A 13,729-nucleotide genomic window follows, 5' to 3' on the forward strand; every position below is an offset into this window, starting at 1 on the left:
CACAATAAACATACTGGATATCAATAGCCAGTGAAAAAGAAATGATGCTTTCTTCGGTTGTATGTATGAAGTTAACATTTTACTGTAAAATGTGTAGAAGTAGTAGGATAAATCATCACTTTTTTTTCTTTTTCCTTGCACTGAGATGCCTGCGTCTGAAATTAGTTGGCCTAGCGCATAGCTGACTTACGCAGCAGCGAAGCACAAAATCCCTCCTTTGCTGTGCTGTCTAAAAAACAATTTGGCCACAAGCACCCTGTGTGTCTCATTGTTTCCTTGTATTACTCATCTGCCTATATTCGCCCATTGTTTCTTGTCTTATATGAAATTATAAGATTTTTGGCAAAGAGAACATTTTCATTGTGTTTGCGCAGGATCTAACATGCGGGGGGCTTATTCCATGAAAGAAGCTCCCAGGCTCACTGGCGATACAGATAATAATAAATGTCACTGCTTTTTCTGTCCAGTAATATAAGGGATGAGTTTTGGCTCATGGGTTCTAGGCATTCCTTACATGCCTTAACTTTCATATGGTGTTATTTTTAGGCCTTTCTGGATTTGTAACACATAGGATTGGAAGTTTGGTCCCTTGCTATCGCAGGCAATTACGTCATATAATCCCTTTCATAAACTGTTCAAGTGCCCATTCCCAGCAGTAGTTAATATAATAAATGAGACTCGTTTTAGTTGTTTCTAGAGAGACTCAGCATGATTTTGCAACATCAAACATTGGGATGGTGAGCCAATCCATAAAATCAGACTCGCAGCAGTAACTCAAAGCCAGCATGTAAAAAGAATTTGATGGAACGAGCAGAAGAATAGGGAAAACATTTGCACTGTTAATGTTTTTAATTTGAAGAGAAGGAATTAAAGTCCTTTTTTGAATGCTACCTTTGTTAAAATGCAGTGCGTTCCTGGGGCCTAAAGACCTTTTCCCATATAAAGAATATAAAGATAAGTTTGGGAAGTCGAACAAACGAAAAGGATTTAATGAAGGCCTGTGGGAAATAGAAAACAACCCTGGAGTAAAGTTTACTGGATATCAGGTAAATGAGTTTCCCTTCTATTCCTCCTTATCTTTCTTATTTTCCTCCTAGAAGACTTCTTATCTATGTAAACATTGGATGAGTGGTGATGGAAGGTCCTGGTTTTGGTGAAGAGTTAGCTAGAAAAGTTTCACAGCTGATGATTGGAGTGTAATCGTGTAATATAAAGAAAACTGTGGTCTTGCACTCTGTGACAAATTGAACTTTAATCATACTGCAGAGCCCTTTGCTTTCTGTGATATTCTGGGGTGGCGAAGTGGAAAATTCTGCAGCAGATTTAGCTGAATTAAAAATGGAAGGTTTTATTTACTCCAGTATAAACATGAATAATTTGTGACTTCTTCTTTGTGTTGTTTATTTTTACATCAAATTCAGTGTATTTTACACAGACCTTAAGGTCACTGCACTTTTGTTTTTTACATCGGTAATGTATAACACATAGGACACCACTGCCGAAATTGTGAGGGGTGAGAAGGTGGAGGTTTAAGCTGCGGGTAAGCAATAGTAGCTGCTGTACAACAGCTCTCCCTGTCGGACATCAGGAACAAAAAGTCAGTCAAGCTGGGGAGAAGAAAAGTAGTCGGTGGGCCGCATAAAACCAAAGAACTTTTCTCATTAAAAAAATGTGGTGCTTTGAAGACAGGAATCACCTCCAAAAGATGAAGAACACCTATTACATTAGCACAAAACCTTATGAATCAGTGATATGGACCACCTGCAGACAAGCTGCTGCTCCTCTCTGCTCCTGTTTCATATTTTCAGCCCTGCAGATGTTTTGCATACACTTGAGGATTTAAAAAAAATCTAGTGAATAGACTGTGGGAGATAGACTGTCAGAGAGCTCTCGGCCTTCTGGTCAGTATTTGCTTTTTGCTGTCACAGAGTTTTTGCCCTTTTGGGGGTTTTGTAATGGCCATCTTTTTCTCCTGAGTTAAGTCTCTCCTGTACGCTGCCAAAGCCTTTAAGTTTCCATAGTTTTGCCCAAATTAGACCATGCCAGGTCTCTGCACTGAACAGTCCTTAGTTCTCCAGCAAACACACTTCTGTTATCAGATCTTCTGTTTCTGTGCAAATCCTTGAGAACATGCTATCCCAGCATCTGCATCTGATATCTCCTTTCAAGTAGTGACTACAAAAATTGCCTCTGCAGCCCTTCTTGATCATTGTAAGAATAACCTGAGCTCTTCCTGACTAAAATGATTAAAGTGTAAGCTGTCTGTTATCAGTATTTTTGTGTTCAATGCAGAACAAAAACTAATTCATAGATTATAGTGATACTGTTGTTATTATTGTTGTTATTGTTATTTTATTTTAAAGGCAATTCAGCAACAGAGCTCATCAGAAACTGAGGGAGAAGGAGGAAATACAGCAGATGCCAGCAGTGAGGAGGAAGGTGATCGGGTAGAAGAGGATGGAAAAGGCAAAAGAAAGAATGAAAAAGCAGGCTCAAAACGAAAAAAATCATACACTTCAAAGGTTATCTCTGAGCTTTTCCATTGTTAATCATGTGCATTTATAATGAAGATGCTGTGCAGCTCACGGCAATCTGTCTTTTCTTCTCTAGCATTTTGATTCCAATACCATAATGATGGCGTTCAAACAGGCCCAGGGAAGTGATCTGGCTATGGTAGACAGCAGTGGTCTACCTGTCCATGCCCAGTTGTGCCCACACTTTGAGGAGGTAGAAGTATAGGAGACAGTTCAGAGGGACTGGAAGGAAAATCTTTGCAAAGTTAGCCAGAGGAGCTCGTATTTTGGAGGAAAGCATTGAGAGGTTAGATCACTTTATATAGGTATTTCCACTTGAAAAGCAAGAAAAATGCTTTGGGAGCATGCCTTCTGGGAGACGTGAGTTCAGGTCTGTTGCCTGTCTGGGAAAACTCCAGCTTTCGTGTCCCATCTCCAGTGCAAGTGCTCCACGCACCATGGTAAAAGATACGGGAAGGTCATGTGTGTCAGCTGCTCCTGTTGTAGCTGTATGTCAGATACTCCAATACTGTATCCAGAGAAGACGGGAGGAGGAATGAATTCTGTAAGCAGGGAGTGGGATACTCAGGAGATAAAGCACCTGCATTCTAGTACCTACCTGCCAGTGGATATTGAAGTAACAGCAAAAATGAGAAAGTTAAGAGTAATATGCCTCAGAATGCCTCGTAACAGCTGGTCAGCATAATTACCTGTGTAGTAACAACAGTTGGTTCAAATTTGGTACTCTCTTGTCACCGAGGGTGGGTGAACATTACAGCCATTTCCTCCAGTTCTGTGTGTGCCTCCAGGTGTGTCCCTTGCTTCCATTGCATCCCTTTGTTAAATTCTGGAAGGTGTGGCGGAGTCACGTTCGTTCGCATTCATGTTATTCCACTGAAAGTGAAAAATAAATGAAAAGAAACAAGTAAACCAATTTGATCTGGGCTTAATTTGGGGGAGAGCGGGAGTTTTCATGGTGCATCCACTGAACAAAATGTATGAAGTAATTTCACCCACTTTGTATGTTTTACATTAGAAATTCAGGTCTGATCTACCATCTTCTTTCCAGAAGACTCTGGGCAAACAGAGGATTAGGAAAATGGTGGCTTAATGCCACAATTGATCCTTTTGTACTGTAGAATTGCATAACATAAAGGGAACAGGAAAGATGTATTGGTTCCGCATGGCTTTAATGTTAATATATTAAAGCTGACAGCACTAAAAAAAGTATGGAAAGCAGGTCTGTTAACGTTATTCTCATTTTACATCTCTGTGTTTAATCAAAACTTTTGTCAAGCTGGCACCATCTGTTTCATTAACTAACAAAACCTACAGGTGACCCAACACTAATACCCATCTCCTGTTACTGTGTCTGCCTTACAGTCAACTATGCCGCCAACCTGTGCTGAACACAGAATTTCTCCTTTCGCTTCACTGATGGCAGTAACTCCAACTACTTCACCTGAAAAATGTTTTTCACCCCACATACCCTCCCCAGCATTCATTTTGAACAAGGAACCACATGATCGGACAGCTGTGCACACACATTACGAAAGTGTTGTTCTATGTCTGAAGCGCAGTTTTTATTTTTTAACTTTATTGTTGATCTTTTCAGAAATCCTCCAAGCAGTCACGGAAATCTCCTGGAGATGAAGATGATAAGGACTGCAAAGAGGAAGAAAATAAGAGCAGCTCTGATGCTGGAGACGCAGGCAATGACACAAGAAACACTTCTTCAGATTTGCAGAAAACCAGTGAAGGGGTAATCTTCCGTTAATATAATTCACTTCACGTGCAGTTTGTTACCACAGGGCTTTGGACTTAGGGGTGAAAGGCATTGCATTGAGTGACCTGCACAGACCATGTACAGACCTTTTTACGTTCCATTTAAGTGTTCAGAATGATGTGTCTGGAACAGAAACATGGGACTGGTCCCTGCACTGCTACAAATTTTGCTCTGGAGACTGAATGAAAACAGATACAATAAGCATTATTTTTGTTCTGACACTTGCATGAATGTCAGCTGAGAGTAACTTCACTGAAAGCCAGGAACTGGAAAGATGCAAAATTGATGTGAGAGCAGAATCAGACCATTTGCATAATACATTTTGGCTCAGTAAACAGTGGGAGCCTGCTTATTCTTTCACACTTGTTTTAAATCTGTGTGATCCTACTGACTCATTTGGAGTTCATGAGGATTCATGTAACTGTGCAGTACAGGAAAGTCGCAGTCTGCATACTGCAGGTTGTGGGGCACATCCTGCCTTGGGATATGCTCTTTTAAGGAGGGGATACACAGTCTGCTCCAGAGCAGCTCGATATAGGAAATAACCTCCATCTATGTTCATGTCAGTTGTGTGTTCATGTCAATATTATTGCATTGTGACCACAACAACAGAAAGGAAGGCTGCTAAGCCACGTAATTGGTGTGGGAATTGGTTAATCGTCAACCACCTTTAACAACTGGAACTATTTTTGTGCTTTTGGAGCAGAACAAGCCTCAGTGCTCCAGCGCTCATGGCTCTTGCTCTGCTCGTGGCTCAGAACCAGTTCTGGCGGGGTTCCCATGCCCGGCCCTGCCATGTGATGGGCAGCTGGGCTGGGCTGTCGCAGGAGCTGCTGAGTGACACGAATCCCCAGGTGTGGGAGGAAACCAGCCAGCGCAGGCTCTCATCTGACATTGCAGAGGGGCTTTAGCACCCAGTTGCATGCTTAGCCTCAACCCTTTCTCACAAAACACAACCTCTGGGGAGCTGCTGTTGTCTCCTGCTTAAAGACTCCTCCCAGAGGTCCCTTTCCGCCTGTCTCTCTGAGATACAGAGTAGGCGTTTTATGCTTCTTTGCTTGTAAAGACTTCCGTGTGTGGCTTCTGGGGTCAGGAAGATAATGCACCCTCTCTCTCTCCCTTTCACTCTGAACAAGCACCAGGCCTGAGCCAGAGGCTGATGCAATGAGACACTGCACCCAGCTATGCCTTCCCAGCACCTCACCTGCATAATTCGGGGGTCTGGGGCTGATGACTGTTGCGAGTGCATAGTGTATGTGTGGATCACGTTCTGGCTAGTGAGCCCTGTGACACTTTCATGGCCTCAAATAGGTATCAGTGTGAGAAACCTGGCTGTAAGGTCCATCTGAAGTTCAGGAGGGCCTGCTTTGTTTCCCTTGTTTGTTGCAGTGAGAGGGGATGTGTCTGTGAAGTTCAGGCACATTCTCCATGTAAGGACCAAATGTTTATCGAGTCTGAACAGTCACAGATTAAGTGGCTGAAAAGTCCCATGCTGTGTTGGCTGTATGGTGGTGACATTCATTTAGCTCTTCCTGCTGTATATGACCTGCTTGTAACTATTGGGAAGTAGAGTCCAGCATGCTGAAATGCTGCTTTGTAGCATTTTCAAGACTGCCGATATTTCAGCCTCTGTGCTGGAATATGGTGAACAATTGCTGTGTCCTTCCTGTCAGTACCAGCTCCACAGAAATATTCTCTGTAAACATTGCCATTACCCATCTGAAGAGCTGGCTCTGCTCTGCTTTGACTTCTTCAGCCCCAACAGACTTCAAACATGAATGACAAGTCTTTAACTAGATCTTGGATGCTTTTAATATTATAGAAAAGGCAAAGCTTTAATGACAGGGACAGATGATTTAAAGGGCAACTTAAGATCAAAGCACAGACAAGTTTGGAGAAATTCGTATCCTGATACAAATATTTTAACTTGCCCATTTCTCCTGCAAAATCAGCACTTCACATTTAAATCCTCTTCAGAATTTCTTTTTAGAATTTGTCAGTAGTAAAGTTCTCTTTTAGGAGCAGGAGGGGACCCTCCGTTTCTTGGTGTCCTCAAAGCCAGATTAGATGTCTTTTTAGAAGGCATGCCTTTATCAGATACAATGCACTTAGGAAAGCAGTAAGCTGATCTTTTTGTTTGTTTGCTGTGTGTTAAACAGCCAGTCACATAGGTTGTGTCTAGATTTACTTTCTAGGGTAATTGCAGGCTATTCTGGGGCCACGTTCTGTCAGCCTGAGGGTCTCCAGAGCACCCTGAGCCCCCACCAGCCCATGCACTTGGATTTCCGACCTGTAGAAAGGAACACAGGAAAAGGCCGGCGCATGCCTGGCAGAGTTGGGATATGGTCTTCACATTCACGCATGAGAACTCAGAACCATGTCCAGATCTGTTAAAAAACATAGATGAAATTATAGACTCTTCAAAGTCTTTTCACCTGTGAGAAGAGCGTTGGACTGGTAATGCCCAGTTTGAAAAAAATGGGCTTCCTGCACCCATGCGTTGCATGGGAGCTGCATAGGCTGCCGAAGAGTTAGATTGCTTCGTCCTTGTGAGAGGACAGCTGAGCTCAGGAGGCTTCTCTGGCCATAAGATGGCGCCAAGAGCATACAGAAGTGAGCACTTGGGTGCATACCTGCTCCTCTGTCCCCAGAAGGTCAGTGGGAACTGCATGAGACTGACACCAGAAAAGCAATAGTTTCAAAATAACTTGTAGAAAAGTGCCATGAGGGCCAAGAGTCAATAAAAACAACAGTTCAGAGCCCTGATCTCAGGGGTCGACATGTTTTGTTCTACTGGTTTGCCATGGTGACAGCCATTTAAAAGATGTCTAATAGTGGAAGCTATGAAAGGCCGTGGAAACCAGAGGGATGAGTAGGCGGCCGGCACGCTCGGCTGACCTTCCCTGCAGCCCTGCCCAAGGACTGAGAGTCCTGGAGAGCCACAGCTCCTGTGCTCTGCACTTCCCCGGTCTCTGACCATGCAGCAGTTACCCAAAGGACAGGAGCGGCTTTGCTCTTAATGAGAATGAGGTAATAATTATGTATTATAATGCGCAGACTACAGTCTGAAGACACATCTCCCACCTTCAAATGGGGGGGAACTTTGCCACTTAATTGTACTTTCACGCTCCGCATTATGGGGACTTCCTTGAAGGGTTAACTGCTGGAGTCAAATGATTACAGGAGCAGCTTCACCTATATCTTTAATGAAATTTCTAACCTCCAGGTGATAGGAGCCAGAAGACGACTCAAAACCCAGAGCAAATAAAAGTACTTCCAAAGCTATGATGATTGTTTTCAGCCAATTTCATGCTGTTCAAGGGCTTGACTCATGATTTTTTTTTATCCCTGGGGTTGACAAAGCTGCTTTCTTTTTGCATTTCCACCCCTTAGTTTCTCTCCCATTTCTGAGGACTGCAGACAGTCTCAGCAGGCGAGACATTAGCTTTTACTGGTTCAGCCACCATTTGTAATTCTGTCCTGGCACTACCTGTTTCTCAGACTCCTTCCCTCACTGCTGTTGTTTGGCTGATTCTCTCCCCAGAAAGATGCAAACCCTGAACCTCAGGGTTTTATTTTCTTATATTAATTAATTAATCCTATATTAGCTAAGGCAGCCTATCCCTGAGCTTGCTCAAATCAAGAGTCACAACCCCCCAGTGAGAAGAGTCCTCTGCTCCTAGATACTAAATTGTTATGGCTTCCTCAAAGTACCCATAAACAGAATATTCCTGTGGAAAGGTATTCATGTCTCTCTGTTGTTTATTTTTTATGGTACAAAATTAGCTCATAAATCAGTGAATCCATGGCAGCAAGCAGATTTACATTCCACATTTAAACCTCCTGTGACTTGTGTGTTTGGTTCTTGGCTGCCATAACTCTGAAACATTATAACTGAGCACCTGAACTGGTTTTTACTTTTACTGCTCTGGATACCCATATAATGACATTTTAAAGCTGGCTATAGTCTGCAGCCTATTAGGCAGTATTTGAATGTTAAGGTCAGTGTGGCTGTGTGGCCAGGTTTTCAGTCAATATTGATTATTTTATTTGCAGGCCAGACGTCTTGGTGAGCTAGGTGCTCTGTTTGTGTAAGCCTCCCTTTCCTTTGCGTAAGGGTGCACGTGGTTGTCTTTCAGGAGGTGAATGATTTTACTGAGTCTTTGAAAAATAATAGATTTCTTGGAAATTAAATACAGGTTTTTGCTCCTGGTACAGCTAAAATACTAAAGTGGGGTAAAGGACTGTGATCTTTTTACTCACACTGACAATCAGTTACTAACATGGGAGACAGTGGATCTATTTGTGGAGGCAAGTGCTTGCCAGCATGAATAACGGGATCAAAATCTGGTCCAAAATTACTGCCATCTGATACTATTGCAATTGGGAGAACATATTTAAAACAGCCTGTGTCCAAGACACATTTTTTGTTGTGATGTTCTGGTGGGGTAGCAACAATTCCAGGACTGCTGTGAGAGAAAGACATTGCTCCCATCGGTAACAGCTAAAGCACTCTCCTGCTACCGGGTCAGGGCCAAACCAGGCCAGAGAAATACAGGTTCCCTGCGTTCCCTGCTGTGGCTCTGGGTGTTTGGCGCTCTCGCTCGTCCTTCTTTACTTCTCAAGAATAACACTGGTTAAACTGCGTAACAGCTTTGGGATTTTATCAGCATTAAAAGCATAGCATTTAGGGCTCTATTCAATATAAAAGCATTGTGTGGGCACTTTGCCAGAAAATAGAATATATGTTTCTGTCTGAAATTTTTTTCAGGAATTTGGAGTGAGTTAAAATACACCCTTGCAAACAAGGTAACATTTGTAAACATGTGTTTAACTATTGCACAGTATAAATTTCTATGTTAAAAATCAAATAGTAGCATACTCTCAACCACAGCATGCCCACACGTCTGAAGCGGTGTGTTGCGTGCTGTCTTCCAGTAGCTCAGGAGAACGGCACGCCTAAATAGGGCGGCGGGACATAACTTAGGAAAATGTCTGAATACAGGTAGGGATGAAAGCAGCTGGTATAAATGAAATACACCCTTTGCATCTCTGTGTTGAAACCTGTAACCAGCGTGACCTCAAACCAACGCTGGATAACAAGAGTACAGAACAAGTAAATAATTATCCTTGTGCCCATCCACAGCGCAGGATGGCAAAGTCACTTGCTGGACACTTTTGAGGACGGAATTTTCAGTGCCAGAAAAAAACAAGGCAGTTTGAGCATTTAGTTTTATTCCCTGCTCCCTGTATTCTCTGTCCTTCTGTTGCAGCTCCGTGTTCAGCTGTACTGATTACTGAAATTTTTCCCTTACGTCAGCCAGACTCTGCGCTGGCTCTTTTGTGTGCGGCAGAGTTGGTCGGCACAGCGCACATTGTAGTGCATCTTACAGTCAAGCTGGCTGACTCGTTCACAAAAAATGCTGCAGAATTGCGGAGGCCATGGAAGCTGCTCAGCCGCGCTGCGTCCTGGCTCAGCAGCCGCCGTGGGAGCCCGGCGGCCCGGGCGGGCGAGGCGCCTTGGCAGACCTGGGCAGAAGAGACCTGCTGACTCCTGCACGCTTGGGAGCACAGGGAGGCACCACCTGTGTCGGGATGGAAGATGGTGCTGGAAACTGTGTGTGAGCGCTCGAGCTGACTTGCGTACTTTGCCCTTTGCTCTCTCTCCCCGCCGGGCCATGCCATGGCCCAGCAGACGTATCCGTGAGACGGGGGGAGTGGTATCGCTAACGTTGCCAGCGCCCACGTGAGAGCGGTGCCTGCCCGGTCCTCTGACCGTGCCCCAGAGGTGTGTGGTGGTTAATCGCAGCAAAGCGTTAATACTCCGGAAGGACACCTTTCTGTGCTGGATCTGAGAGCGCTGCTGTAGGGACTGACCGCTTCAGCGCCCATCCCACCTGAATGCTGGGTAGCGGCTGTCATTGAGAGCTTTAGTAGGAGGCATGATTTGATTGACTAATCGTTTTGTAATTGCTTTAATGGATGCCTGCACCTCCCTCTGAAGGGAAGAGAAATGGCAGTGAACCCCTCCAAGCCACGTCTCCAAAGCGTCTGTAAGTATGATCTGACTGACTCCTGGACAGGAGCGAGAGCAGTGGCAGCGGGTGCCCGCGCGAGCGAGGCCCTGTTGCAGCGGGCCGCACCGAGGCTCGGGGGGGCGCGGGCTCAGGGCACCCTTCTGTAGGCCGTTACTGCGTGCAGGAGCGTTTTATAATACCCCCTTCTCAGGTGTCGTCAGGCAGGATGTACCAGGACCTCCCACGCGGAAAGCAGGGGTTTCCGTTACGGCCCGCTTGCACGGCAGCGCTCTGAGCAAGCCACACCGCCCGCTCCGAGGCGCGGCGACTCCACGGAGGGCCCGGAGCCCTGCGCGGGCACCGGTGTGCTGTTGCCCCCTGGGACAGAGAGGCGTTGTCCCTGCTGGCCGTGGCACCTCACGCAGTCGGGAATGGCGACCAGCGAGGCAGAGAGCTTAGGCAGGAAACGACTAGCACAGGGATGTTAAAATGTCTTCTTTTCATATTCTCTTCCAGATCTTGTTTAAAATGAAAATCCCGTCACCCCCAGTGGATTTACCCTGTACCCCCCCCTTATTCCTTGATGATGTTTTATTTTCCTGGATGATCACACCAAATACATTAACTCCTTCATACTGGCTGTGTGTTGTGTTTCTTTCCGTCTGTCAGGGTGCGGGTGGATGAGCATTCACACGCCGAGCTCGTTACAGAGGAGAAGGGAAGTCTTGCCCAGTGCTAGGTGGTCATGTAGCAAGCCAGGTCTTCATGTTGTTGGACAAAAATAATGTATCCCTACGACTGTGAGTTTTGCTCTCTCTGTTTAATAAGAAAATGAGACTTGGAGACACTTGCCATGATCATGAGGAGCCTGGTCCTCTTCCCATTAATGTCAATGGAAGCAAGAGCTGACCTTGAATCAGTCACAGAGTGGGAGCTTCTCCCCTTTCTGTCATCACCTCACAGAGAACGCCGAGCCAGACTATGTCCTCTCCCGAAGTAACGTACGGACATGCTAGCTGTGAAAACGGTGTATCTGTCTTCATGCCTATTAAGTGTCCGCTTGTTTGAACACAACAGTCTTCTCATCACAAGGTGTTCAGGAATACAGCAGTGAGCTCCGAACCTTTTGCATTAAGCTTATCAATGATGTATTGTACTGCAAAAATTCAGAATTTGCTTGTGTTTGAAGTATACTGCAAGATTCTTGATTAAATGATTGGGGAAAACAAAAACCAATCCACATGCATGACTGAAGCTGCTTATTTGAATAAAGCCCTAAATGTTTACTTTTAAACTCTGTTCTTCAATATTTTGTAGTGATATGTTTAGTTGATGTAACATAAGCAGTTTTCTCTAGAAAAAAATATTTCTGCTCAGACCATGTAGTTACAGTACCTGGGACTTTGAAGTGTAGGAAGTTTGCTGCAGCATGCTTTTTCTTACATTAAATGTGGTTCTCTTTTTCTTCTCTCTTTCAGACTTAACCAACATAATGACTGCTGAATATTAAGGGAAAACAAGAAGGTTACATGTTTGGTTGTCTAATATTCTTGGATTTGATATGAGTCACCACATCTGTTCATTAGTATCATCAGCAGCATCCCAGTTTGTATGCACATTATTCACATTCCTATCTGTTGTGTTTGCAGAAATGACATTTTACCCTTTTTTCTAAGGGTTACTTTTTGATTTTCATATTATTTGGTTGCATGAAGTTGCCCTTTACCAGTGGCTGGGGTTTATGAAGATATTGCATACTTGAACATGTTTTAGATTCCTTTTCTAAATAGAAAAGGTATAACTCCAAATTAAATCATTCTAAATCAGCATTTAAAAAAATAAATCATAGAAATAAGTCCCCTACATGCAATGCTACAAGAATATTTTCCACCTACAAACATAACTTTAAATTGCCCTATATCCATTCTTTCTTATTTTTTAATCAGTTTACAACATGAAAGAAAAAAACCTCTTCAGTTGAGTTCATTGCAAAGTTCAATAATGTAATAAAATACCTTTCCTTATTAGAAGTACCTAGCTAGTTATACTCTTAATACTTCTCAAAATCATGATGTAATGTACACTATCTGACTTAGTTCCTATATGTGGAGTTAGTGAAAGTCTTTTTGTGTTTCTTTAGATTAATACAAGGATTTTTTCCAATGCCAACACAATTTGAGATCATTCATTTGGATGCTTTCCATTTTTAAGCTTACTGTGATATAGAACCCTATGGGAAACCAAAAGAAAACATCAATTTTAAATAATGAAAGGCTTAAAAAAGGATGCTGTCATTCTGGCTTTTTTTTCCTTTTGGAAATAGAACTAGACTAGTAAGTAAGCATTCCAAATCCATTATTCTGTGTACATTATTGTTGCTATTGTGATAATAGAGATTTTTATTTATTTTTATGCCAGCTTTTATTGTGAAAACATATTTAGTCTGGTTTTATCAATCCTTGTTATGCTTGTCCTTGGAACATCTTTTGCGTATTCAAGGTTTGTAGTTGACGAGTTTACTGTAAAAAACTTAAAAAAACACAACAAAAAAACAAAAAAGAAAACAAAAAGAAAACAAAAAAATGTATTGTTTTTACAGAATAAATTTATTGGAATGTGTATTGGGAGTAAGGTTTGAGGTTGTAAGCAACTAAGTTAGCGTCATATTTGGCTTCATACGTGTAATAATGTGAGGTATTAATGTAAGTCAAGTATTAAAGCAAAACATTCTGTTAACATGAGTTGACCATAATAGATACAAGTGCAGGTGAGATCTTTATTTTTTTCTGTACTTTGCCTTTTCTGGACAACAGGAGGTTATTAAATTCACCTTGAATGTATTCAAAGTTTCTTTAAAAACATTAGCGGTAACATCAGAGGCTCAAATATCTGTTTGTGAGACAGCGTGCCCAACAGCTCTGGGTTTGTTTTCTTGGGAAGACATTTGGAGATGGAGCTGTCCCAAATTCTAGCGTATACGGAGGGAGTCCACACCAGGGAGGTTGGGTGCTGGAGGAAATGACTGCATCAGCTCCTTTTTGCCAAGAAACACTGACTGAGAGATGTGGTTACTTTGGACCTGCTCATTTGGCTGGAGGTATAAAACCATGGATTCTCTCTTCTGAGCACTGATGTGAACTACACCTCAGTGTCCAGCTGGAGAGTGTTCGAGCATGAATTTCTTCCTGCTTTGAAAGTCCCCCGGTGTAGGGTGCAACATGCATGTACATGAGCTGGTGCTTTCTTGTTACCAATTAGGTTTAAAAAGAAGATTAAAATTCTCTAAATCAAAACATCCAAAATTAAGGACCCCGAAATAAAGTGTTTCTGGCTAAAATGTATCAGCTAATTTCATCTGTGAGAAAAGCACTAAATGTACTGTTTTTAGTATAAACACACACAAAAGTCATAGA

At 43.0% G+C, this 13,729-nt stretch overlaps 1 protein-coding gene across 1 annotated transcript in view; it reads left to right on the forward strand.

Moving 5' to 3' along the window:
• The window catches only part of HDGFL3 (HDGF like 3), a 39,977-nt gene extending 26,821 nt beyond the window's left edge, over positions 1–13,156 (forward strand). Inside the window, exons 3-6 of the mRNA XM_064517303.1 lie at positions 908–1,046; positions 2,364–2,522; positions 4,129–4,275; positions 11,795–13,156. Coding sequence (XP_064373373.1) covers positions 908–1,046; positions 2,364–2,522; positions 4,129–4,275; positions 11,795–11,800 — 451 coding nt within the window. The 3' untranslated portion in view covers positions 11,801–13,156. The remainder of the gene's footprint in view (positions 1–907; positions 1,047–2,363; positions 2,523–4,128; positions 4,276–11,794) is intronic.
• The last annotated feature ends 573 nt before the right edge of the window (positions 13,157–13,729 follow it).

This window comes from Dromaius novaehollandiae, chromosome 10, assembly GCF_036370855.1.
Source record: "Dromaius novaehollandiae isolate bDroNov1 chromosome 10, bDroNov1.hap1, whole genome shotgun sequence".
Taxonomy (NCBI): Eukaryota; Metazoa; Chordata; class Aves; order Casuariiformes; family Dromaiidae; genus Dromaius; species Dromaius novaehollandiae.